General features: G+C 48.4%; 3 protein-coding genes across 5 annotated transcripts in view; all 3 read left to right on the plus strand.

Annotated features, from left to right (window-relative positions):
- LOC125444544 (perforin-1-like) lies at nt 1–10470 on the plus strand. 2 transcript variants are annotated; one of them, XR_007246224.1, is made up of 4 exons: nt 1–159; nt 821–1425; nt 2742–3874; nt 10232–10470. XR_007246224.1 is itself a non-coding variant. In XM_048517021.1 (3 exons), the coding sequence occupies exons 2-3, from the start codon at nt 875–877 to the stop codon at nt 3811–3813; spliced, it is 1623 nt and encodes a 540-aa protein (XP_048372978.1). In that variant the 5' UTR covers nt 2–159; nt 821–874; the 3' UTR covers nt 3814–4237. The 2 variants fall into 2 exon arrangements, 1 of the variants encoding a protein (XP_048372978.1); XM_048517021.1 differs by lacking the exon at nt 10232–10470 and having other exon boundaries at nt 2–159; nt 2742–4237.
- LOC125444542 (perforin-1-like) overlaps nt 6091–25523 on the plus strand; it is a 23821-nt gene continuing 4388 nt past the window's right edge. Inside the window, exons 1-3 of one of the 2 annotated variants that reach the window (XM_048517020.1) lie at nt 6091–6802; nt 8181–8776; nt 9098–10219. In XM_048517020.1, the coding sequence (XP_048372977.1) occupies nt 8235–8776; nt 9098–10169 (1614 nt within the window). In that variant the 5' untranslated portion in view covers nt 6091–6802; nt 8181–8234 and the 3' untranslated portion in view covers nt 10170–10219. Of the gene's footprint in view, nt 6803–8180; nt 8777–9097; nt 24582–25523 lie in introns of those variants that run through there. The other variant, XM_048517019.1, reaches the window with a different exon arrangement.
- LOC125444545 (perforin-1-like) lies at nt 14811–19918 on the plus strand. Its single transcript, XM_048517022.1, has 3 exons — nt 14811–14891; nt 17879–18477; nt 18799–19918. The coding sequence occupies exons 2-3, from the start codon at nt 17933–17935 to the stop codon at nt 19853–19855; spliced, it is 1602 nt and encodes a 533-aa protein (XP_048372979.1). The 5' UTR covers nt 14811–14891; nt 17879–17932; the 3' UTR covers nt 19856–19918.

The raw sequence follows: 25523 nt of genomic DNA on the forward strand, positions 1-25523 counted from the left end.
GCTGCCAATCGATAACCGCCTTCTATTCGTGTTTTCCCTTGCTCCAATCGCATTTGGGAACACTGTAGCAGTCGTTCTCCCCAAAAGATGGATGCATTTCACTGATCCCATAGCCTGGAATCCAGACATCTCACCCCCACCCCCTTCTTTGGAAGACAGGTACAACTTGCACAGATTTGAATGAAAGGGCTGTTTTTGGCAAACAAATGGTACCCGATTTGATTTTCGTTTGGGCTGGGGATCAGTGTTAGAATATCTGCTCTGGCAATTGTGGGTTTCCTGGGCTATGAGGCCATAGTCCCGTCGTGTCTGTTCCTGACGTTTTGCCTGCATCTATGGCTGGCATCATCAAGGACGCGTCATGCTAAGATGTGCTTCTCTGTGCATGGATGCAGGCATAACTTTAGGAGCAAAAACTACCAGACCTTGGGCACATAGCCCAGAAAATCCATAACAGCCAGTTAATTCTAGCTGTGAAAGCCTTTGGCAATATAATATTTGCTCTGCAAGCCAAAGGCTCCTTCCGCACATGCAAAATAATGCGTTTTCAAACCACTTTCACAACTGTTTGCAAGTGGATTTTGCCATTCCACACAGCTTCAAAGAGCATTGAAAGCAATTTGAAAGTGCATTATTCTGCATGTGCGGAATGAGCCATAGATTCCAGGTGGAATCTCCAGTTAAATGGATCAATAGGTGATGAGAAACCCCTTTACCCAAGAGCTGGAAAGCTACCACCAATGAGCAGGATATACCCGTGGTCTGAGTATAAGGCACCTTCATATCTTCTTGATGGTGTGGCCTGTGTTTCTCTTCCTAGGGTGACTGAACAGCAAAGAAGTTCCCAAGGGTGACTGGTCCCATCTGATACATCATGCCGAGATGGCCCCTGTTCGTAGTGGCTTGCCTTCCTGTTATGTGGCTCCTCCCACCAAGAGGCTCCGCCCACTGCCAACGGTTCCCCAAGTCCACTTGTGAGCGGCACACTGCCTTTGTGCCTGGATATAACTTGCTTGGGGAAGGAATTGACATCACCACACTGCAAAGAAAAGGGGCCTATTTGGTGGACACCAGCCGATGGCTGGACCCAAACGATACCTGCGTTCTGTGCCGGAACCCCCTGATGGACGGCCAGCTACAGCGACTTCCTCTGGCCGGCGTGGACTGGCGCGTACACTCCTCGTGTCACCGTCAGGTGAGCAGTTCCGTAGAGCACTCTGACGTGGACGTGGCAAAAGCGATGGCTGGGGAGGTGAAGAACAACTGGAAAGTGGAGCTGAATTTGCCCAAGGAGCTGGAGTCTGTTGCCAAAGGCCAATTGGTGCTGGTTGGGTCTCGGTCTCAAATGGTCGTTTATGCCCACGAGAAAGCCCAGGAGGACAGGTATAACTTCGTGAGGCATGAGGTCTCCTGTGAGTATTACCGGTGAGTTTGGCTTCATGGCAGCCCGGGAGATGCATGATGGGAAATGGGATCAACAACAAAGGCGAGAGCCAAGGGGAGGATGCTGGATATGGGTATTGGGTTCATCTCAGGAGCCAGAGTGGTGTAGTGGTTAAGAACAGGTGCACTCTAATCTGGAGAACCGGGTTTGATTCCCTGCTCTGCCACTTGAGCTGTGGCAGCTTACCTGGTGAACCAGATCAGCTCATGCACCCCAACACATGCCAGCTGGGTGACCTTGGGCTAGTCACAGTTCTTCGGAGCTCTTCCAGCCCCACCCACCTCACAGGCAGAGGTGGGATCCAACCAGTTCTCACCACTTCTCTAGAAGTGGTTACTAATTTTTTTCTGAGTGCCGAGAAGGGGTTACTAAAGCTACCTCCCTGCCCAATAGGGACTGGAGGTGCGTGTGTGCGGCGGCGCCACTGTTTGAATCCCACCACCATGGGATTTTGGATCCCACCACTGCTCACAGGGTGTGGCGGAGGAGGGAAAGGAGGTTGTAAACCCTTTACAGGAGAGAAAGGGGGGCTATAAATCCAAACTCTTCCTCCTTCTCTTCTTAAATTAGGCGAGGTCACTTTCTGGGTATGAATGTTAGAAGAAGAATGTGTGTGACCGATCATTTGTGCATAGATGGGCTCTTGGAATTCACTGCTGCATTGCTGGAGTCTTGATTCTGATTCGTCCTTTACCTCTCGCATAAGGACCCAAATACCTCTGCTGCAGAGGTGGGATCCAGCAGGTTCTCACCAGTTCCCGAGAGTGGGTTACTAATTATTTGTGTGTGCCGAGAGGGGGTTACTAATTGGGTCCGCTTTTCCATCTCCGCGCCCTCACCTCCCCGAGAGGCATCCTGCCTTTGAACGTGAAGGTTCCATATAGCAATTGCGACTAATAATGTCACTCCCTGAACTGGGTTAATCCCTTTCAGGTACTGCAATTAATGGATTCTCAGCCTTTCGTGCCTTTTATCTCACCAGTCTCTATCAAAGAACCTGCATGTTTCACCATTGCTGTGCTCAGATTTGTGAGTTGGGGCATTTTCTATAATGTGATGATGATTTAGAAATGACCTGGTGCAAAAAAAATTTGGGGGGTCATGGTGGGGTGGCTGCCCATGGGGGGGGGGGCATCCAACTCAGGTTTTGCCCAGGGCTCAGGTTTGCCTAGGTACGCCTTTGCCCCCTTTGCTGAGGGGGGGGGGGGCTGGTGAGGGAACCTGTTACTAAAAATTTTGGATCCCACCACTGCTGTGCTGGTCCCTAATCTTCTGCTCTTATTTTTACCCTGAGCAGGCTGAGGCTCCTCCCGAGACCTTCCTTGCTGTCCCCTCACTTCTCCCACGATGTACAGAACCTGCCAAGTAAACTTGACCCTGATGAGTACCAGCATTTCATCGACACCTACGGCACACACTACATCAGCCAGGCACAGCTGGGAGGCAGGGTACGGAATCTGCTGGCCGTTCGGACTTGCAGAGCGGCTTTGGCAGGTATAACGGCGTCTGACATCAAGGACTGCCTCACCTTGGAAGCCTCTCTAGGCCCTGACTGGATATCCCATTCGTTGAGCATCAAATGCCACGAGCTTCGGAGGAACCAAGCCAAAGGGGTGTTCAGGGAAGCCTACGGCCAGCGGCGCACGGAGGTCGTGGGAGGGAGCAGCCAAGTGGAGCTGCTGTTTGCAGAGCCTGGGGAAATCCTGCTGTTTTCAGAGTGGATGGACAACGTCAAAACGCATCCTGGTGTCGTTTCATATTCCCTCCTCCCTGTCCATACTTTGCTGGATCGTGGAGACCCACGGAAGGAACTGCTGAAGGAAGCCGTGAGGGACTACATAGCTCAGAGGGCCCTCTGGAGGAACTGCACGGATCAGTGCCCCGACGGGAGCTACCCTAGTCCAAAAAACCCGTGCCAATGCCTGTGCCATCCTGATACCATCACGGACACCGCATGCTGTGCCCGGGAGCGGGGCCTTGCCCGCCTACATGTCCACATCCAGAATGGATCAGGCCTGTGGGCCGACCACTTCTCTGCCACCGATGCCTACGTCAAAGTCTTCTTCCAAGGGCTGGAAATGCGGACGAGTTTCATCAAGAACAATAATAGTCCCTCGTGGTCAGAAACCCTGGTCTTTGGGCCGGTTAAACTGACAGGGCTCAACTACATCGAAGTGCAGGTCTGGGACAAGGACGTCTGGCACGATGACCTCTTGGCTACTTGTTATGAAGGTTTGGCGACCGGAGATAAAATCTGGAAGAGATGTTATCCAGCTCATGGACGTATAGAGTATTACTATGTGCTCAAGTGCGGTCCCGGTTTGGGAGGCCCCAGTTGCCATGACTACGTTCCTCAGAAGCAACATTAACTGTTCAGTGCTATCCAGTAGCTCAGGCCCCCAAAAGCAAGACTAGAAAAGTTTCTTATACATAATGATGCTGCATCAGGAGAAAGCTGCGTGAGAGTTAGAATGCAGGATTGGGAGTCCACGAAGGGAGTCCAGACTTGCTACGCGGAAACGGGCCACGGGAAACCACCTCTGTCAATTGCTTGCCTCGAAAACTCTACAGGGTTGCCGTAAATTAACTGTGACTAGACGACACTGTCCACCCCCGGAGCGCGCCCCCAGATTTTCTCCAGCACAGAGACTCTGGACTCAGCTGTTGTCTGTTGCTAAAGTACAACCAAGTCCCCAACCCACTGGCTAGCGTTTCACTAGCCAAACCCGTAGCCACTCACCAACCAGCCGTCCCTCTGACAAAGCTTAAGCCACAATAAAAGGTCTTTTCCGGGTTCTTTTGTCTGCTTCTCAATCTGTTGTTATGTGGAGACAAGCTGTATTCTCACCCAGATTCACAGGCCTAGTTCATCGACGTCAGACATAGTACCCATGGGCTCCATAACACCCCTGAAGCAACGGGCCAATTCTGGCTTTCTGGCCACTTAGTGGAAATATACTGTTTTAAAAGAGACCTTTTTTATATACTGCAGGGAGCCCATGTTGGGAAATACAATTGTCCTTTCCACATAGCTGGGGCTGGGGGGGGGGGGGGGCTGCGATCTGGGAAACTGTGTAAATTTGTTGCCCCTCCCTTTGTACCAGGGAACATTTCTGAGTTTCTAAACTTTTCCTGAGTTTCTAAAGTTTTTCTGTGTTGCCTGCTGGCCTTCGCATGTCGTCTGCGACTTCTGCCAAACTGCCCCTAAAATGCCCATTTAATTTCTCAAGCTGACCTGCGATAACATCAAAACCGCAACGGAGAAGGTGGGATCAACAGTTAAGGCAAGAGCCAAGGGGGAATGCTGGATATGGGTATTGGGTTCGTCTCTGGAGCCAGCGAGGTGTAGTGGTTAAGAGCAGGTGCACTCTAATCTGGAGAACGGGGTTTGATTCCCCGCTCTGCCACTTGAGCTGTGGAGGCTTATCTGGGGAACCAGATTAGTTTGTGCAGTCCAAATCCCAGATGCCCTGCTGACTTCGCATGATGTACCTGCGATACATCAAAACCGCAACGGAGAAGGTGGGATCAACAGTTAAGGCAAGAGCCAAGGGGGAATGCCGGATATGGGTATTGGGTTCGTCTCTGGAGCCAGCAAGGTGTAGTGGTTAAGAGCAGGTGCACTCTAATCTGGAGAACGGGGTTTGATTCCCCGCTCTGCCACTTGAGCTGTGGAGGCTTATCTGGGGAACCAGATTAGTTTGTGCAGTCCAAATCCCAGATGCCCTGCTGACTTCGCATGATGTACCTGCGATACATCAAAACCGCAACGGAGAAGGTGGGATCAACAGTTAAGGCAAATGGTAAGAGCTGTAATGGAAAAATGGCAACAAGATGGAGTAAAAGACACAGATTCTATAAAACAAATAATAGATAAGATAAATAAGATAAAAATTGAGAAATATGCGGAATTGGAGAAGAAATTAATATTAAAATGATATAGAACACCGAAACAGTTGGCATATATGATAAAGGGACTCAGCCCGAAATGTTGGCACTGTGGGGATAAAAATGCAATTTACAGCCATATGTGGTTAGAATGTCCAGCGGTAAAACACCTGTGGGAAAATGTTATAATGTATATGGAAAAATATGTGAATGTAAAAATAAAGATAAGTATAGATCTATTATTATAGGCATACTGGATTATACAATAATAGAATAAAGAAAGAGAATGCTATTTAAACTTATGATCAGAGCGGCCCCTGCAGTAATAGCATGAGGGTGGAAGGACAAAAGAATCTGGACAATACAGAAATGGTTGGAATATACATGGGAACAAATACAATGGGAAATTTTTGACATAATGTCAAGAAACCAAATATGGCAAGAAAAACAAAAAGATATGAAGTGGATCTGGACTGAATTCAAAGACGGGTTAAACGAAATTGGAATCACAGAAGAAAACTGGAAAAGAAGATTAGAAAGAAAGGACCTGCTGCTGCACATTTAAAGAAGAAAAGAATAAGGGGGAGGGGGGGAAAGGGGGGGTAAAAGGATATGGAAGATGAAATATAAAGATGTATAATATAAATCTGTAACAATCCAAAATATCAATAATTTTTTTTAAAAAAAAGCAAGAGCCAAGGGGGAATGCCGGATATGGGTATTGGGTTCGTCTCTGGAGCCAGCGTCGTGTAGTGGTTAAGAGCAGGTGCATTCTAATCTGGAGAACAGGGTTTGATTCCCCGCTCTGCCACTTGAGCTGTGGAGGCTTATCTGGGGGACCAGATCAGCTTGTGCAGTCCAAATCCCAGATACCCCGCTGACTTTGCATGTTCGAGGGTTCGGAATACTTCACTTTAGAATGATGGGGGTTATCTTACAACAACCCTGAAAGGGAGGTCATTATTATCAGTCCCCCAAACTGAATTGCGGATGAAGCTGAGAAAGGATGGTGTGATGAAGGCCACCTGGTGGATTCAAAGCACAGGTAACATTTGAACAAGGGAACTCCTGAGTCACAGTTTAGCCTCTTAACAACCATGTTATCCTTTAAAGCCACTGGCGTGGGGAAAAAGAAATCGTATCTGTATTGGCCCCTTACGCACAATGTGTTCCCAAGAAAGGGGATCCTTTGAATATCAATCCATGACTAAAAAATTGCTTGGATGGGGACTCTCTGACAGTCTGGTGGCCCTCCCTCGTGCATCCGAGGCCTGCAGAAAAACATAAGACTTCAAGGAAAAAAAATATGTTCATGTGCAAAACCACACCCACCTTTCCTTTCTCAAGGGAACCTCCCTCTCATGACAGGTATTGTTCCTCTTTCTTGTGGCACAAATTTTCAGCCTCCTATGGGAAGAAGAACCGTTTCTGGGACGTGCCAACTTGGGGGGGAATCCTTTACAGCTCAAGGTAATGAAAATGCTTCTCGAAACACAAAGATTTGTCAGGATTGGGACTGTGATCACTCTGTTTCCAAAGGTTTGGTTTGAGGAGGAGGAGGATACAACTGTTTATATGCCAGCCAGATGCTTTTGGCATGGGCAGGCACACTCTGGATAATGCTCAGTGTGGAACGCACTGTGTGGAACGCAGCTCTCTTATCCCCCCCCCCCCCAAATTCTTCAAAGAAGTCTATGGGGAAAGCTTTGACTCCCTCCCCTTGGCTTTCTCACTTTCTAGATAACGAAAGTCATCTGTAAGGGAACGGAACCTGACCCAGACGGAGGAAGGTGGTTGTGATAACAGCACAACGGGTAGGCTGTTGTCAGGAAAGGGTAGAGTAAAAATGTCAAGTGAATGAGAAAGTGGGTCAGCTGTTGCGGAGAGTAAAAAGGATAAGGGACACAGCGGAGCTTGAGAAAGCCGAAACAAAAAAGAAAGTAAAGCCATGTTGGGAATTGGCCAGAGGAAATAGCACAATGGTGACTCACCTTGGTCTGGAGGATTTTTATATCAGGGTGTGGTCTAGCCTGATCTTGCCAGATCTAGGGTGCTAGGCAGGGTCAGTAACTTGGATGAGAGACCACCAAGGAAGACTCTGCAAAGGAAGGCAACGGCAAGCCATTTGTGCTTCTCTCTTGCCTTGAAAGCCCTTTTCTGGGGTCGCCGTAAGTCAGTTGCAACTTGATGCTGCTTTACATTTGTACGCACTGCAGGTGGGAAGGCCGACGCTCGGAGCATGCGAGATTAGGCCGCCTACTGCAGTGATTTTCAGTTCCTGTGTTTGATCCCCCAGGTGTATCAGCGATCCCCACCTGCTGAGTCCTGAATCCCTGTAGATAAGCTATTTTTACTGCCTCCTGGAAAGACCTGTTGTTAGTGAACATGCGTAGAGAGCGAAGTCCGACATGGGAGGGTGTCAATTGACCTGGGTACCACCCATTAGATCATGTGGGGGGCACAAAATCGCCCAACCCCTCCCATGGAGAAGCACCCCCGCCCAGGCCAGGAGCCAGCTGCGGGCCCGCATGTGCACGCATGCAGGTATAATGTTAGGAGCAAAAACTACCAGACCTTGGGCACATAACCCAGAAAACCCAACAATAGCCAGTTGATTCTAGCCAAGAAAGCCTTCGACAATATAATATCTATTCTGCGAGCCAAAGACACCAGGTTGAATCTCTAGTTCAATGGATCTGTTAATAGGTGATGAGAAATCCCTTTACCCAAGAGCTGGAAAGCTACCACCACAGAGCAGACAAAACGGAGCTAGATATACCCACGATCTGACTCAGTATAAGGCACCTTCATATTTTCTTGATGGTGTGGCCTCTGTTTCTCTTCCTAGGGTGATTGAACAGCAAAGAAGTTCCCAAGGGTGACAGATCCCATCTGATACATCATGCCAAGATGGCTTGTGGCTTGCCTTCCTGTAATGTTGCTCCTCCCACCAAGAGGCTCCACCCACTGTGAACTGTTCCCCAAGTCCATTTGTGAGCAGCACACTGCCTTTGTGCCTGGGTATAACTTGACTGGGGAAGGAATTGATGTCACCACAATGCAAAGGAAAGGGACCTATTTGGTGGACACCAACCGATGGCTGGACCCACAGGATACCTGCGTTCTGTGCCGGAACCCCTTGATGGACAACCAGCTCCAGCGACTTCCTCTGGCCGGCATGGACTGGCGTGCACACCCCTCGTGTCACCGTCAAGCGAGCAGTTCCGTAGAGCACTCTGACGTGGATGTAGCAAAAGTTCTGGCTGAGGAGGTGAAGAACAACTGGATAATGAAGTTCAGTTTGCCCAAGGAGATGCAATCTGTTGCCAAAGACCAGGTGGTTCTGGTTGGGTCTCGGTCTGAGATGGTCAGTTATGCCCACGAGAAATCCCAAAAGGACAGGTATAGCTTTGTGAGGCATGAAGTCTCCTGTGAGCATTACCGGTGAGTTTGGTTTCATGGCAGCCTGGGAGATGCATGATGGGAAATGGGATCAACAACAAAGGCGAGAGCCAAGGTGAAATGCTGGATATGGGTATTGGGTTCATCTCTGCCTTAAATTGGCCGAGGGCACTTTCTGGGTATGAATGTTAGAAGAGGAATGTGTGTGACCTATCATTTGTGCACAGATGGGCTCTTGGAATTCACTGTCGCATTGCTGTAGTCTTGATTCTGATTCGGCTTTTACCTCTCGCATAAGGAACTGAAGGAATGTAGACATTCTGCCGGTCCCTAATCTTCTGCCCTTCTTTTTACCCTGACCAGGCTGAGCCTCCTCCCGAGACCTTCCTTGCTGTCCCCTCACTTCTCCCATGATGTACTGAACCTGCCAAGTAAATACGACCCTGATGAGTACCAGCATTTCATCGACACCTACGGCACACACTACATCAGCCACGCACAGCTGGGAGGGAGGGTACGCAGCCTGCTGGCCGTGCGGACTTGCGCAGCAAACCTGGCAGGTATAACGGCATCTGACATCAAGGACTGCCTCAGCTTGGGAGCATCTCTAGGCCCTGAGTGGATGTCCCATTCGTTGAGCAGCAAATGCCATGAAGTTCGGAGGAACCAAGCCAAAGGGGTGTTCAGGGAAGCCTATGGCAAGCAACGCATTGAGGTCGTGGGAGGGAGCACTCAGGCGGAGCTGTTTGCAGAGCCTGGGGAAATCCTGCTGTTTTCAGAGTGGATGGAGAACATCAAAACACATCCTGGTGTCATTTCATATTCCCTCCTCCCTGTCCATACTTTGGTGGATCGTGGAGACCCACGGAGGGAAATACTGAAGGAAGCCGTGAGGGACTACATAGCTCAGAAGGCCCTCTGGAAGAACTGCACGAACCAGTGCCCCGACGGGAGCTACCCTACTTCAAAAAACCCGTGCCAATGCCTGTGCCGTCCTGATGCCTTCACTGACACCACGTGCTGCCCCCGGGAGCGGGGCCTGGCCCACCTACTGGTCCACATCCAGAGAGCATCTGGCCTGCCGGGCAAATTCTTCTATGGCAGCGATGCCTATGTCAAAGTCTTCTTCCAAGGACACGAAAGGCGGACAATCGTCATCCCGCACAATAACGATCCCGTGTGGACACAAAACCTGGACTTTGGGCCAGTTAAACTGACAGGTCACAACCCCATTATGGTGGAGGTCTGGGACAGCATGCACTGGGGTCATCATAAGCACTTGGCAACTTGTTATGAAGATTTGGTGGCTGGGGGTACAGTGTGGAAAACATGTAATGTGGGTAAAGGACATATGGTTTATTACTATGTGTTAAAGTGTGGTCCCAATTTGGGAGGCCCCAGTTGCCATGACTACGTTCCTCAGAAGCAACGTTAACCACCCAGTGCTATCCAGTAGCTCAGGCCCCCAAAAAATAAGACTAGAAAAGTTTCTTATACATAATGATGCTATATCAGGAGAAAGATGCATGAGAGTTAGACAGAATGCAGTCCCAGGCTGAGGGCGAATTGGACAGAGCCTTCATGTGACTTCACTTGTTCAAGGGCTTTGGGGAGACCTGGCCACTGTAGCCAGCGCCTTTCCCACTGGAGTCCTTCCAGTATGCAATTGCTAAAGGAATAAAAACGTCCTCCATACTACATTTTCAAAGTAGATTTACTTCCCTTTTTTATTGCCCCCCAAAGACGTAAACATTGGAATCAAGTAGAAGAAGAAGAACTTGGATTTATATCCCCCCTTTCTCTCCTGTAGGAGACTCAAAGGGGCTTACAATCTCCTTGCCCTTCCCCCCTCACAACAAACACCCTGTGAGGTAGGTGAGGCTGAGAGAGCTCGGAGAAGCTGTGACTAGCCCAAGGTCACCCAGCTGGCGTGTGTTGGAGTGCCCAGACTAATCTGAATTCCCCAGATCAGCCTCCACAGCTCAGGCGGCAGAGCTGGGAATCAAACCGGGTTCCTCCAGATCAGAATGCACCTGCTCTTAACCACTATGCCACTGCTGTTGTCAAAACGTGAAGGGTTATTGGATGATCAAAAAATTTTTACTTTCTTTTAAACAATGCAAATGAAGCTTTCTGTGAATTGGTAGCCAAATTTCCCTTAGATGTAATCAATGCTTCGGTGGGAATATGGGACCATTAAGAGTCGGTGAGAGTCTGATTGATTTTATATACAATCATATATTTTAGGCTGTGATTTTGTAATTTTCATATGCCAATAAAGGCTTTGCATGCAAGTAGATTTACAGTGTCATGATTCCAACTCCAAAATCTCTGAGACCTCAAAGCCGTCTAACAGAGAAGTCCCGCACAAAACTAGCAATTTCCCAGAGGTGTATGCAGGACACGCTGGCAACTGAAACCTACTGTAGAAATTGCACATGCCTGTATTATATTTTCAAACATGTGTGAAACTGCAGTTATGGAAAGCAGCAACCTCCGGGTGAAAATGTGGGATGAAGCCACAGGTATGATGACGACTTGTTAGGGGCTTGTGATAAGAGCCTGAAATCTGGGGAACATCAAGAGGTCTGTTACTTGAACCACGGGCGCCTGGATCTCTAGAACCTCTTGGATTGTGGTCCTCACCTAGGTGGTCAACACTGCATGGATTATATCCCTCACCAGTCAAGACATAAGGGCGCTTTCTTGCAACGTATGGGCAAAGGGGACGCTGTGACAGAAAAAAGGACCCACCACTCTGAGCAGGACGTCTGAGACTAGTCAGATGTCACTAGATATTGGAAGCTAAGCCCTGGTTAGCACTTGGATGGGAGGCCACGAAGGAAGTCCAGACTTGCTACAAGGAAGCAGGCCATGGGAAACCACCTCAGTTAATCTCTTGCCTCGCAAACTCTACAGGGTCACCAAAAATTAACTGTGACTAGGGAACAGAACAGCTTCTACCCCTGCAGATTTTCTCCAGCACAGAGACTCTGGACTCAACTGTTGTCCGTTGCTAAAGTACAACCAGGTCCCCAAACCGCTGGCTACCGTTTCACTAGCCAAACCCGTAGCCACTCACCAACCAGCCGTCCCTCTGACAAAACTTAAGCCACAATAAAGGTCTTTCACGGCTTCTTTTGTCTGCTTCTCAATCTGTTGTTATGTGGATAGAAGCTGAAATCTCACCCAGATTCACAAGCCTAGTTCATCCATCTCAAACCTACCCTGTTTCCCCAAATATAAGAAATCCCCTCAAAATAAGACGTAGTCGAGGTTTTGCTGAAGTGCAAAATATAAGACATCCCCCGAAAGTAAGACGTAGCAAAGTTTTTGTTTGGAAGCATGCCCGACGAACAGAACACAGAAAAATAAGACATCCCCTGAAAATAAGACATAGCGCATCTTTGGGAGCAAAAATTAATACAAGACACTGTCTCATTTTCGGGGAAACACGGTAGTACCCATGAGGTCCATAACACCCACTTGCTTCTCCCTCGAAGCAATGGGCCAATTCTGGCTTCTGGCCTCTTACTGGAAATATGCTGTGCTTTAAAAGAGCCCTTTTGGGGACTGCAGGGAGCCCATGTTCGGAAATACAACTGTCCTTTCCGCACAGCTGGAGCTAGGGGCCCCTGCAATCTGGAAAACCGTGTGAATTTTTTGCCCCTCCCTTTGTACCAGGGAGCACTTCTGAGTTTCTAAACTTTTCCTGAGTTTCTAAACTTTCCCCCTCTGACCTTCGCATGTTGTCTGCGACTTCTGCAAAACTGCCCCCCAAAACTCCCATTTAATTTCTTATGCTGACCTGCTGCGATACATTGAAATCACAATGGGGACAGTTGTGATGTGGAAGAAGGAACATCTGCGGCTGTCCAGAGGGGCCAACACTTTGTGGTTGCCTCTTTGGCTGCCATTTTAGGATTCATTCTACTTTCATGGTAGCCCTTTTGTGGTGGTTCCATTACCCTTTCTCACAACTCTCCTGCACTGCAGGAGGTTGGACTTGATGGCCCTTGGGGTCTCTCCCAACTCTGTGATTCTGTTCTAATTCTTAAAGTGGGAAGTAGTGCTTAAAAGTGGTGGACTCTACTCTGGGGATCCCCACTCCTCCACATGAGTGATAGACTCTAATCCAGTGGTGGGATCCAAAAATTTTAGTAACAGGTTCCCTCGCCAGCCCCCCCTCAGCAAAGGGGGCAGAGGCGTACCTAGGCAAACCTGAGCCCTGTGCAAAACCTCAGTTGGATGCCCCCCCCCAATGGGCAGCCACCCCACCACGAACCCCCCCCCCAATTTTTTTTGCACCAGGTCATTTCTAAATCATCATCACATTATAGAAAATGCCCCAACTCACAAATCTGAACACAGCAATGGTGAAACGCACAGGTCCTTTGATAGAGACTGGTGAGATAAAAGGTAGAAAAGGCTGAGAATCAATGAATTGCAGTACCTGAAAGGGATTAACCCAGTTCAGGGAGTTACATTATTTATTAGTCGCAATTGCTATATGGAACCTTCACGTTCAAAGGCAGGATGCCTCTCGGGGAGGCGAGGGCGTGGAGGTGGGAAAGCGGACCCAATTAGCAACCCCCTCTCGGCACACACAAAACATTAGTAACCTACTCTCGGGAACTGGTGAGAACCTGCTGGATCCCACCTCTGCTCTAATCTGTGGAACCAGGTTTGTTTCCCCGCTCCTACCTACCCATGGGTGACCTTGGGTTAGTCATAGTTCTCTCACAGCTTTCTCAGCCCCACCTTCCTCACAAGGGGTCTCTTGTGGGGAGAGAAAGGGAAGGAGTTTGCAAGCTACTTTGAGAAAAGTGGGGTATAAATCCAAACTCCTCCTCTTCTATTGTGTGCCCGCATCTGTGTCGGATGCTAACACTGTATTAAATGGCATTATTTGGTCACACATTGGGTTTCGACTAAGCCATGTATGTGCCCAACGATTCTGCTCTTTAACTTGCTCTTCTTTGGGGCTCACCGAAGGCCAGCCCACGTGTGTCTGAGAAGCTCTCTCATCAAGGCAAGAGGAAGAGAGCCTGAAGAGCTCCCCTGTGATTTGTGTGCAGCATCCCGGACATCCCAGATACCCCGCTGACTTCGTGTTTTGGAGGGTTCAGAATACTTCACTTTGGAATGGTGGGGGTTATCTCACAACAACCCTGAAGGGGAGGTCAATATTATCAATTCCCCAAACTGGATTGAGGATGAAGCTGGGAAAGGGTGGGTGGTGTGATGGAGGCCACCTGAGGGATATGATTGAAGTCTATAAAATTATGCATGGGGTAGAAAATGTTGACAGAGAGAACTTTTTCTCTCTTTCTCACAATACTAGAACCAGGGGACATTCATTGAAAATGCTGGGGGGAAGAATTAGGACTCATCAAAGGAAACACTTCTTCACGCAACGTGTGATTGGTGTTTGGAATATGCTGCCACAGGAGGTGGTGATGGCCATTAACCTGGATAGTTTTAAAAGGGGTTTGGACAGATTTATGGAGGAGAAGTCGATCTATGGCTACCCACCTTGATCCTCTTTGATCTGAGATTGCAAATGCCTTAGCAGACCAGGTAATCGGGAGCAACAGCCGCAGAAGGCCATTGCTTTCACATCCTGCAGGTGAGCTCCCAAAGGCACCTGGTGGGCCACTGCGAGTAGCAGAGAGCTGGACTAGATGGACTCTGGTCTGATCCAGCATGTTCTTATTCACGGCACAGGTAACATTCGAACAAGAGAACTCCTGATTCACAGTTTAGCCTCTTAACAACCATGCTACCCTTCAAAGCCACTGAAAAAATGAATCTTCTCTCTTTTGGCCCCTGATGCACGATCTGTTTTCCAAGCAAGGGGATCCTTTGAATCCGTGACTAAAAACTGTTTGGATGGGAACTCTCTGACAGTCTGGTCTCTGGCATGTGACCTCCCTCATGCATCCAAGACCTGCTGAAAAACACAGGATTTTAAGGGGGGGAAATTGTTGTTGTGATATCATAAACACACCCACCCTTCATTTCTTGAGGGACCTCCCTCTCGGGGCGTGCATTGTTATTTTTTTCTCACTTAGCGGGCACAAATTTTCAGCCTCCTACAGAAAGAAGAACCATTTCTGGGACAGGTCAACTTGTCCGGAATCCCTTACAGATCAAGGTAAATTTTATTTATTTATTTGTTTGTTTGTTTGTTTGTTTGTTTGTTTACTTATTATTTTTACCCCACCTATCCTCAAAGGGCTCAGGGTGGCAGTAACATCATAAAACAGTATTACAATTAAAAAATGAAATAATAATGAAACGTTGATGAAAATACTTCCCGAAACACAAAGACTGGCTGAATTAAGGCTGTAATCGTTCCGTTTCCAATAGCTTGGTTTGAGGAGGAGGATAGAACGCTCCAGTTTATTTGACAGCCAGATGTGTTTGGCATGTGCAGGAACACTCTGGATAATGCTTTCGGAGGAACACCTCAGTGTGGGAGCACGCTATAGCTCTCAGTGTGGAATTCACCGCTAGTCTTCAAAAGAAATATACGAGGGAAAACTTTGCCCTCCCACCCATTGAAAAACTTGTCCACACTGTCTAGATAATGGCAGTCATATGTAAGGGAACTGAACCCAACCCAGATGGAGGGAGGCAGATGTGATAATAGTTCAATGGACTTTGCAAGCAGTCCTGTGAAAAATTACCTAGCTGCAGGTAGAGTAAAAAATGTCAAGGTTTGTCTAGTGAACGAGAAAGTGGGTCAGCAGCTGGGAAGAGACGCAGTAGAATAAAGAAATGAAAGTAAAGCCATGTTGGGAATTGGCCAGAGGAAATGGCACAATGGTGACTCATTGTCGTCTGGAGGATCTTGCCATATCTGGGATGCTAAGCAGGGTCAGTAACTTGGATGAGAGACCACCAAGGAAGACTCTGCAGATGAAGGCAACGGCAAGTCATCCGTGCTTCTCTCTCGCCTTGTAGAAAGCCCTTCGCTGGGGGGGCTACTGGGGATTACGGCGACTTCGATGCTGCTTTACATTTGTGTGTGCTGCAGAGATGGAGAAGAGCTGACAGCCGCTCAGAACCATCTGGCAGATTAAAGGCCGCCTACTGCAGTGATTTTCAGTTCCTGCATTTGGTCCCCCAGGTGTATCGATGACCCCCACCTGCTGGGTCCTAAATCCCTGTAGATAAGCTATTTTTACTGCCTCTTGGAAGCACCTGTTGTTAGTGAACATGTGTAGAGAGCAAAGTCTGACATGCGGGGGGGTGGGAGATCAATTAACCTGGGCACCACCCATTAGATCACGTGGGGGGTGCAAAACCGCCTGGGCCAGGAGCCTGTTGCGGGCCTGCCAAGCGCCCCTCGGCCTGGCATCGCCAGCCTGCTCCTTCAGCCAGTGGAGGAGGGCATCAGCGGTCTTGGGCAGCCTGGTGGGGTTGGGCCAAGCGCACCCGGCAGGCCCACAGCAGGTTCCCTGCCTGAGGGGGTGGGCCTCTCTGCGGGAAGGGTGTGGGGGGTGATATTCCGCCCCCCCACGTGATAGAATGGGTGGCACTTGGGTCAATTCACCTCCCACGTCCCTCTGGCAGATACGCCCCTGCAAAGTCGTCACATGTTCTGCCTCTTTTTCCAAGCGTGCTTTCAGAAACCACATCATGGTGCCAGAGAAGAATACAGCTGCGGTGAAGATTATGCCACAGCTCTAACCATTGGTTCATGCTTCCCTACGGCATGCCTCCAGGAGTTCAGCTCATGTTTCCTGGCCTCTGTCCGATATTTCCTAACATTGTGCAACAGCTCCTAGGCTTCTTGGGGTGGGGTATAGTGGGGAAACAGTTAACCCTTTGGATGGAGCTTTATGTCAACCTGTACCAAGGTAACCCTTGAGACAGCTATTTATTGTCCATGTTCACATCCCTGCTAAACATTCTGTGCAAACAAAGATCCTGAGCTGCCAATCAATAACCACCTTCTATTAGTGTCTACCCGTGCTCCAATCACATTTGGGAACACTTGTAGCAGTTCTCCCCCAAAGATGGATGCATTTCACTGATCCCATAGCCTGGAATCCAGACATCTCAGCCCGACCTCCTTTTTGGGAAACAAATGATCCTCGATTTGATTCTTCCTGACACTCTTGGCTATGGAAATCCTGATCATTAATTTGAGATGCATGGAGGCAGGCTGAGTGTTTTGGGTTCCCCACTCACCCACCCCACGCACTTTTATCAAGCATTTTTCACAGTTGGCTGTGGAGATAGCATCTAGGGCTCAACTGAGATTCATCTTAATAAATTAAGGTGTCACTACTTTGGATGTGTGAGCAGCGTTGATCTGGAAAAAATGCCACCGTATTTGGGACTCAACAGATGCCCACAAAAAGAAAATCTAGTTGAGTGGTCTTTCAGATGTCGCAGGGAGCTAGGCAAGAGAGGGGATATAACTCGCACAGCATAGCACATGCTTTACACGCAATAAAGGTTTGGATTCAAATTCCAGCCTCTCTATTTGAGCCACTCAGAGTGTTGGATCCAGGATGTTTGGATTCGAATCCTCACTCTGCCACGGAACAGAAATGCTAGGGTGATGGTCCTGGATCAACCTGGCTGAACCAAACCAAAAGCTGTATAAGTGTGTGTGAATAAGAGCTTGTCGCATAAGTGTGTATGAGTCAGGTGTATGAGTTGTACATGAGTTTGGGCTGTTTCTCAGTATTAGAATATCTGCTCTGGCAACTGTGGGTTTTCTGGGCTATGTGGCCATAGTCTGGTAGTGTCTATTCCTGATGTTTTGCCTGCATCAATGGCTGGCACCTTCAAAGATGTGTCATGGTAAGATGTGCTTCTCTGTGCACAGATCCAGGCATAACATTAGGAGCAAAAACTACCCAGGCCTTGGGCACATAACCCACAAAACCAACAACAGCTAGTTGATTCCAACCGTGAAAGCCTTTGACAATATAACATGTACTCAGTGTGTCAAAGGTTGAATCTCTAGTTCAATGGATCAGTTAATAAGTGATGAGAAACCCCTTTACCCAACCCCTTTACACCACAGAGCAGACAAAACTGAGCTTCATATACATGGTCCGATATAAGACACCTTTTGTCTTCTTGATTGTGTTTCTCTTCCTAGGGTGATTCTCTTCCTAGGGTGATTCAGCTGCAAAGAACTTCCCAAGGGGGACAGACCCCACCTGATACATCATGCCGAGATGGCCCCTGTTCATCGTGGCTTGCCTTCCTGTTATGTTGCTCCTCCCACCAAGAGGCTCCACCCACTGCCAACGGTTCCCCAAGTCCACTTGTGAGCAGCACACTGCCTTTGTGCCTGGGTATAATCTGCTTGGGGAAGGAATTGACATCACCACACTGCAAAGAAAAGGGGCCTATTTGGTGGACACCAGCCAATGGCTGGGCCCAAACGATACCTGCATTCTGTGTCGGAACCACCTAATGAAGGGCCAGCTACAGCGACTTCCTCTGGCCACCATGGACTGGCGCGTACGCCCCTCATGTGACCGTCAAGTGAGCAGTTTCGTAGCGCACTCTGATGTCCATGTGGCAAAAGTTCTGGCTGAGGAGGTGAAGAACAGCTGGAATGTGATGTTGAATTTGCCCAAGGAGATGGAGTCCAAAGGCCAGGTGGTTCTTGCTGGGTCTCAGTCTCGGATGGCCATTTATGCACGCGAGAAATCCCAGCAGGACAGGTATACCTTTGTGAGGCATGAAGTCTCCTGCGAGTATTACTGGTGAGTTTGGTTTTGTGGCAGCCCTAGAGATGTATGATGGGAAATGGGATCAACAGCAAAGGTAAGAGCCAAACAGGGATGCTGGATATGGGTATTGGGTTCATCTCTGCCTTAAATTAGGTGAGGGCACTTTCTGGGTATGAATGTTGGAAGAGGAATCTGTGTGACCCATCATTTGTGCACAGATGGACTCTTGGAATTCACTGCTGCATTGCTGTAGTCTTGATTCTGATTCGGCCTTCACCTCTCACATAAGGAACTGAAGGAATGCAGGCATTCTGCCAGTCCCTAATCTTCTGCCCTTCTTTTTACCCTGAGCAGGCTGAGACTCCTCCCAAGACCTTCCTTGCTGTCCCCTCACTTCTCCCGCGATGTACAGAACCTGTCAAGTAAGTACGACCCTGATGAGTACCAGCATTTCATTGACATCTACGGCACACACTACATCAGCCAGGCACAGCTGGGCGCGAGGGTACGCAACTTGCTGCCTGTGCGAACTTGCGCAGCGACCTTGGCAGGTATAACAGCGTCTGACATCAAGAACTGCCTCACCTTGGAAGCATCTCAAGGCTGGATATCCCATTCGTTAAGCGACAAATGCCCAGAACTTCAGGGGAACCAAGCTAAAAGGGTGTTCAGGGAAGCCTATGGCCAGCGGCGCACGGAGATAGTGGGAGGGAGCAGCCAGCCAGAGCTGCTGTTTGCAGAAGTCCAGCTGTTTTTAGATTGGATGAATAATGTCACAATGTATCCTGGTGTCGTTTCATATTCCCTCCAACCAATCCATACTTTGGTGGATCGTGGAAACCCACGGAGGGCAATACTGAAGAGAGCCGTGAGGAAATACATAGATCAGAGGGCCCTTAGCAGGAACTGCGTGAATCGGTGCCCTGACGGGAGATACCCTAGTTCAGAAGACTCTTGCAGATGCCTATGCCGTCCTGATTCCTTCACTGACACCACATGCTGCGCCCGGGAGTGGGGCGTTGCCCACCTACAGGTCCACATCGTGAAGGGATATTCCCTGTGGGGCGACCCCTTCACTGCTGCTGATGCCTATGTCAAAGTCTTCTTCCAAGGATGGGTAATGCGGACAAGCCCCATCCAGGACAACAACAATCCCTATTGGTCAAAAACTCTGGACTTTGAGATGGTAAAACTGACCCAAGGTGGCAATATATTGAAACTCGAGATCTGGGATCAGGATATCCATTACGATGACCTATTGAAAACTTGTTATGAGTATTTGGTGGCTGGGGGTAAGAAATGGAAAACATGTCATCTGTCTCAGGGACGTATAGAGTACTACTATGTGCTGGAGTGTGGCCCTGCTTTGGGAGGCCCCAGTTGCCATGACTACGTTCCTCAGAAGGTCTAACCACCCAGCAGAGGCGTACCAGGGGGATATGGCATCTGGGGCAACATCTGCTCCAGGCGCCCCTGCCTCTCCCACTTACCTTTGGAAGTTGCAGGAGCCAGGCTGCAGGGAGGGTGGGGCTCAATGGCAGGCAGCTTGGGCCGGCCCGCCGCCTTGGCGCCCACCATCACGCCCCATCCCACTGGCCACCCTGCAGGCTGGCTCATGCGGCTTCCAAAGGTAGGGGGGGCACATTGGTACCTATGGGAGGGGGGAGCTGGCCTGCGGCTACAGTGCACAACTCACACCCCACCATGGGTGGGGGGGAACGACTGCCGGGTTACCCCATATCCCCATTAGCACTAAGCTACTGCCACCCAATGCTATCCAATAGCTCAGGCCCCCAAAAGCAAGACTAAAAAAGTTTCTTATACATAGTGATGCTACGTCAGGAGAAAGCTGCTGGAGAGTTAGGTAGATAGAATGCAGTCCCTGGCTGAGGGCGAATTGGACAGAGCCTTCATGTGACTTCACTTGTTCAAGGGCTTTGGGGAGACCCGGCCACTGTAGCCAGCGCCGTTCCCACTGGAGTCCTTCCTGTATGCAAATGCCAAAGGAATAACATCCTCCTCCGTACTACGTTTTAAAAGTAGTTTTACTTCCCTTTTTTCTTGCCCCCAAAAGTCCTCCATGAGACGTAAACATTGGAATCAAGTGTTGTCAAAATGTGAGGGGTGACTGGATGATCAAAAATTTTACTTCCTTTTAAACAATGCAAATGAAGCTTTCAGTAGCCAAATTTCTCTTACATGTAATCAATGCTTCGGAGTGAAATATGGGCATGTAACCATTAAGAAGTGGTGAGAGTGATTGATTTTATATACAATCATATATTTTAGGCTGTGATGTTGTACTTTTTATATGCCAATAAAGGCTTTGCATGCAAGCAGTTTTACACTGTCATGATTCCCAATCCAAAATCTCCGAAACCTAGAGCCACCTAACACAGAAGTCTTGCACAAAACTAGCAATTTCCCAGAGGTGTATGCAGGACACGCTGGCAACTGAAACCTACTGTAGACATTGCATGTGCCTGTATTATATTTTCAAACGTGTGAAACTGCAGTCATGGAAAGCAGCAACCTCCGGGTAGAAGTGTGGGATGAAGCCACAGGTATGATGATGACTTGTAAGGGGCTTGTGATAAGAGCCTGAAATCTGGGGAACATCAAGAGGTCTGTTACTTGAACCACAGGTGCCTGGATTTCTAGAACCTCTTGGATTGTGGTCCTCACCTAGGTGGTCAGCACTGCATGGATTATATCCAGTGGTGGAATTCAGCTGGTTTGCACCTCTTCGGCAGAACCAGTTGTTAAAATGGTGCTTGTAAACAACCAGTTGTTAAATTGTTTGAATCCCACCACTTGTTAGGGTTAGGCGGATAACCTTACCTAGGTGGTCAACACTGCATGGATTATACCCCTCACTAGTCAAGACATAAAGGTGCTTTCTTGCAACGTATGGGCGAAGGGGATGCTGTGACAGAAAAAAGGACCCGCCGCCCTGAGCAGGATGTCTGAGACTAGTCAGATGTCATTAGATACTGGAAGCTAAGCAAGACCAGCCCTGGTTAGCACTTGGAGGGGAGGCCACGAAGGAAGTCCAGACTTGCTACGAGGAAGCAGGCCATGGAAAAACACCTCAGTTAATCTCTTGCCTCGCAAACTCTACAGGGTCGCCAAAAATTAACTGTGAATAGGGAACAGAACAGTTTCCACCCCTGCAGGTTTTCTCCAGCACAGAGACTCTGGACTCAACTGTTGTCTGTTGCTAAAGTACAACCAGGTCCCCAACCCACTGGCTAGCTGCTTTCAACTAGCCAAACCCGTAGCCACTCACCAACCAGCCGTCCCTCTGACAAAACGTAAGCATAAGCATTTTATTGTCATTGTGCACGCACAACGAAATTTACAGCAGCATTCCTCGATGCACACAATTCCAGACTCATACCCCATCCTCACTTTCCCCTTCCTCCACCCATCCCTACACAGCCCCAAACACATCAACACGAAGCCACGGAGTTCAGCATAGCCACAGCTCTAGAGTAGAAGCTGTCTCTAAGCCTCTTTGTCCTAGTTTTGATAGACCTGTATCGTCTGCCGGATGGTAACAGTTCAAAAAGAGAGTGTGCTGGATGAGACGGGTCTCTCAGAATATTTTGGGCTTTCTTTAGGCTTCGGGAAGTATAGAGTTCTTCCAAGCCACAATAAAGGTCTTTTACAGCTTCTTTTGTCTGCTTCTCAATCTGTTATGTGGAGAGAAGCTGAATTCTCACCCAGATTCACATGCCTAGTTCATCCATCTCAAACCTAGTACCCATGAGTTCCGTAACACCCACTTGCTTCTCCCTCGAAGCAACGGGCCAATTCTGGCTTCTGGCCTCTTACTGGAAATATGCTGTGCTTTAAAAGAGCCCTTTTTGGGATTGCAGGGAGCCCATGTTCGGAAATACAATTGTCCTTTCCGCATAGCTGGAGCTAGGGGCCCCTGCGATCTGGAAAACTGTGTAAATTTTTTGCCCCTCCCTTTGTACCAGGGAGCACTTCTGAGTTTCTAAACTTTTCCTGAGTTTCTAAACTTTCCCTGTGACCTTTGCACGTCGCCTGCGACTTCTGCAAAACTGCCCCCCAAAACTCCCATTTAATTTCTTATGCTGACCTGCTGCGATACACTGAAATCACAATGGGGACAGTTGTGGTGTGGAAGAAGGAACATCTGCGGCTGTCCAGAAGAGCCAACGCTTTGTGGTTGCCTCTTTGGCTGCCATTTTAGGATTCATTCTACTTTCACGGTAGCCCTTTTGTGGTGGTTCCATCACCCTTTCTCACAACTTTCCTGCACTGCAGGAGGTTGGACTTGATGGCCCTTGGGGTCTCTCCCAGCTCTGTGGCTCATTCCGCACATGCAGAATAATGCACTTTCAAACTGCTTTCAGTGCTCTTTGAAGCTGTGCGGAATGGCAAAATCCACTTGCAAACAGTTGTGAAAGTGGTTTGAAAACGCATTATTTTGCGTGTGCGGAAGGGGCCTGTGATTCTGTCCTAATTCTTAAAGTGGGAAGTAGTGCTTAAAAGTGGTGGACTCTACTCTGGGGACCCGCACTCCTCCACATGAGTGATAGACTCTAATCTGTTGAACCAGGTTTGTTTCCCCACTCCTACCTACCCATGGGTGACCTTGGGTTAGTCATAGTTCTCTCACAGCTTTCTCAGCCCCACCTTCCTCACAAGGGGTCTCTTGTGGGGAGAAAAAGGGAAGGAGTTTGCAAGCTACTTTGCCACTCATTACAGTTGAGAAAAGTGGGGTATAAATCCAAACTCCTCCTCTTCTATTGTGTGCCCGCATCTGTGTTGGATGCTAATGTAACCCCCATGCTCAGAATAGGTTGACCCAGAAAGGGGTGGAGACTCAAAGCAGCAGAAGGCTGCAGAGCTCATGTAGTTTGGAGGAGACAAGGCTACCAGACTCGGACCTTGATTTATATAAGCCCTTAACATCTTGTTAAGGTAACTGCAATGTTGCTGGGAACTAGTGGGAAGGTAGTTATTTATTTTTGCTATGTTGTAAATGTTGGAGTTTATTGTTTCAGGGTTTCTTTTTGTGGTTGTAATGGGTGAGAGTTCTCCTGGAAACCTTCACCATGTTGAATCCTGTTCACCAAGCCCTTGGAGTCTTCAGGAGCCAACCCACTTGCAGGAAGAATTGGACTTGGCAATATCAGAAGACTGTAACTAGAAGGACTTGAAATGAAACCTGTACAGGACCTTGAAGTGTGACGTTAAATGTTGATGTTTAATGTTTTATGTTAAGAAAGTAAACCATTTTGTTTTTAAAATTTGTTGTTGCAAACTCATTCCAAGTTCTGCCCCACAGAACCCACAGTTAACACTGTATTAAATGGCATTATTTGGTCACGGGTTTCAACTAGGCCTCGTGTATGCCCAACGATTCTGCTTTTTAACTTGCTCTTCTTTGGGGCTCAACGAAGGCCAGCTCACGTGTGTCTGAGAAGCTCTCTCTTCAAGGCAAGAGGAAGAGAGCCTTGAAGCACTCCCCTGTGGCTTGTGTTCAGCATCCCGGACATCCCAGATACCCCACTGACTTCGCGTTTTGGAGGGTTCAGAATACCTCACTTTGGAATGGTGGGGGCTATCTTACAACAACCCTGAAGGGGAGGTCAATATTATCAATTCCCCAAACTGGATTGCGGATGAAGCTGGGAAAGGGTGGGTGGTGTGATGGAGGCCACCTGAGGGATTCACGGCAGAGGTAACATTCGAACAAGAGAACTCCTGATTCACAGTTTAGCCTCTTAACAACCATGCTACCCTTCAAAGCCACTGAAAAAATGAATCTTGTCTCTTGGCCCCTGATGCACGATCTGTTTTTCAAGCAAGGGGATCCTTTGAATCCATGACTAAAAACTGCTTGGATGGGAACTCTCTGACAGTCTGGTCTCTGGCATGTGACCCTCCCTCACGCATCCAAGACTTGCTGGAAAACATAGCGTTTTAAGGGGAAAAAAATTGTTGTTGTGATAAACACACCCATCCTTCATTTCTTGAGGGACCTCCCTCTCGGGGCGTGCATTGTTTTTCTCACTTGGGGCACAAATTTTCAGCCTCCTACAGAAAGAAGAACCATTTCTGGGACAGGTCAACTTTTCCGGAATCCCTTATAGCTCAAGGTAATTTTTTTATATTTATTTACTTACTTACTTACTTACTTACTTACTTACTTACTTTTACCCCACCTATCCTCAAAGGGCTCAGGGAGGCAATAACATCATAAAACAGTACTACAATTAAAAAATGAAATAATAATGAAACATTGATGAAAATACTTCCCGAAACACAAAGACTGGCTGAATTGAGGCTGTCAACGGTCCATTTCCAAAAGCTTGGTTTGAGGAGGAGGATAGAACGCTCCAGTTTATTTGACAGCCAGACGTGTTTGTCATGGGCAGGAACACTCTGGATAATGCTAGGAAACCTCAGTGTGGAACACAGCTCTCTTATCCCCACCCAGTCTACAAAGAAATATACAGGGAAAACTTTGCCTTCCACCCCTTCGCTTGTCCACTGTCTAGATAATGACAGTCATATGTAAGGGAACTGAACCCAACCCAGATGTAGGGAGGCAGCTGTGATAATAGTGCAATGGACTTTGCAAGCAGTCCTGTGAAAAATTACCCAGCTGCAGGTAGAGTAAAAATGTCAAGGTTTTTCTAGTGAACGAGAAAGTGGGTCAGCAGCTGCGAAAAGTAAAACGGGGAAGAGATGCAGTAGGATAAAGAAACGAAAGTAAAGCCATGTTGGGAATTGGCCAGAGGAAATGGAATAGTGGTGACTCACTGTGGTCAGGAGGATCTTGCCAGATCTGGGATGCTAAGCAGGGTCAGTAACTTGGATGAGAGACCACCAAGGAAGACTCTGCAGATGAAGGCAACAGCAAGTCATCCGTGCTTCTCTCTCGCCTTGAAAGCCCTTCGCTGGGGACCTGGGGTTACGACTTGATGCTGCTTTACATTTGTGTGTGCTGCAGACGGGAAGGCTGACGCGCTCAGACCATGCGAGATTAGGCCGCCTACTGCAGTGATTTTCAGTTCCTGCGTTTGGTCCCCCAGGTG

The sequence above is a fragment of the Sphaerodactylus townsendi genome, linkage group LG15 (genome assembly GCF_021028975.2).
Source record: "Sphaerodactylus townsendi isolate TG3544 linkage group LG15, MPM_Stown_v2.3, whole genome shotgun sequence".
Lineage (NCBI taxonomy): Eukaryota > Metazoa > Chordata > Lepidosauria > Squamata > Sphaerodactylidae > Sphaerodactylus > Sphaerodactylus townsendi.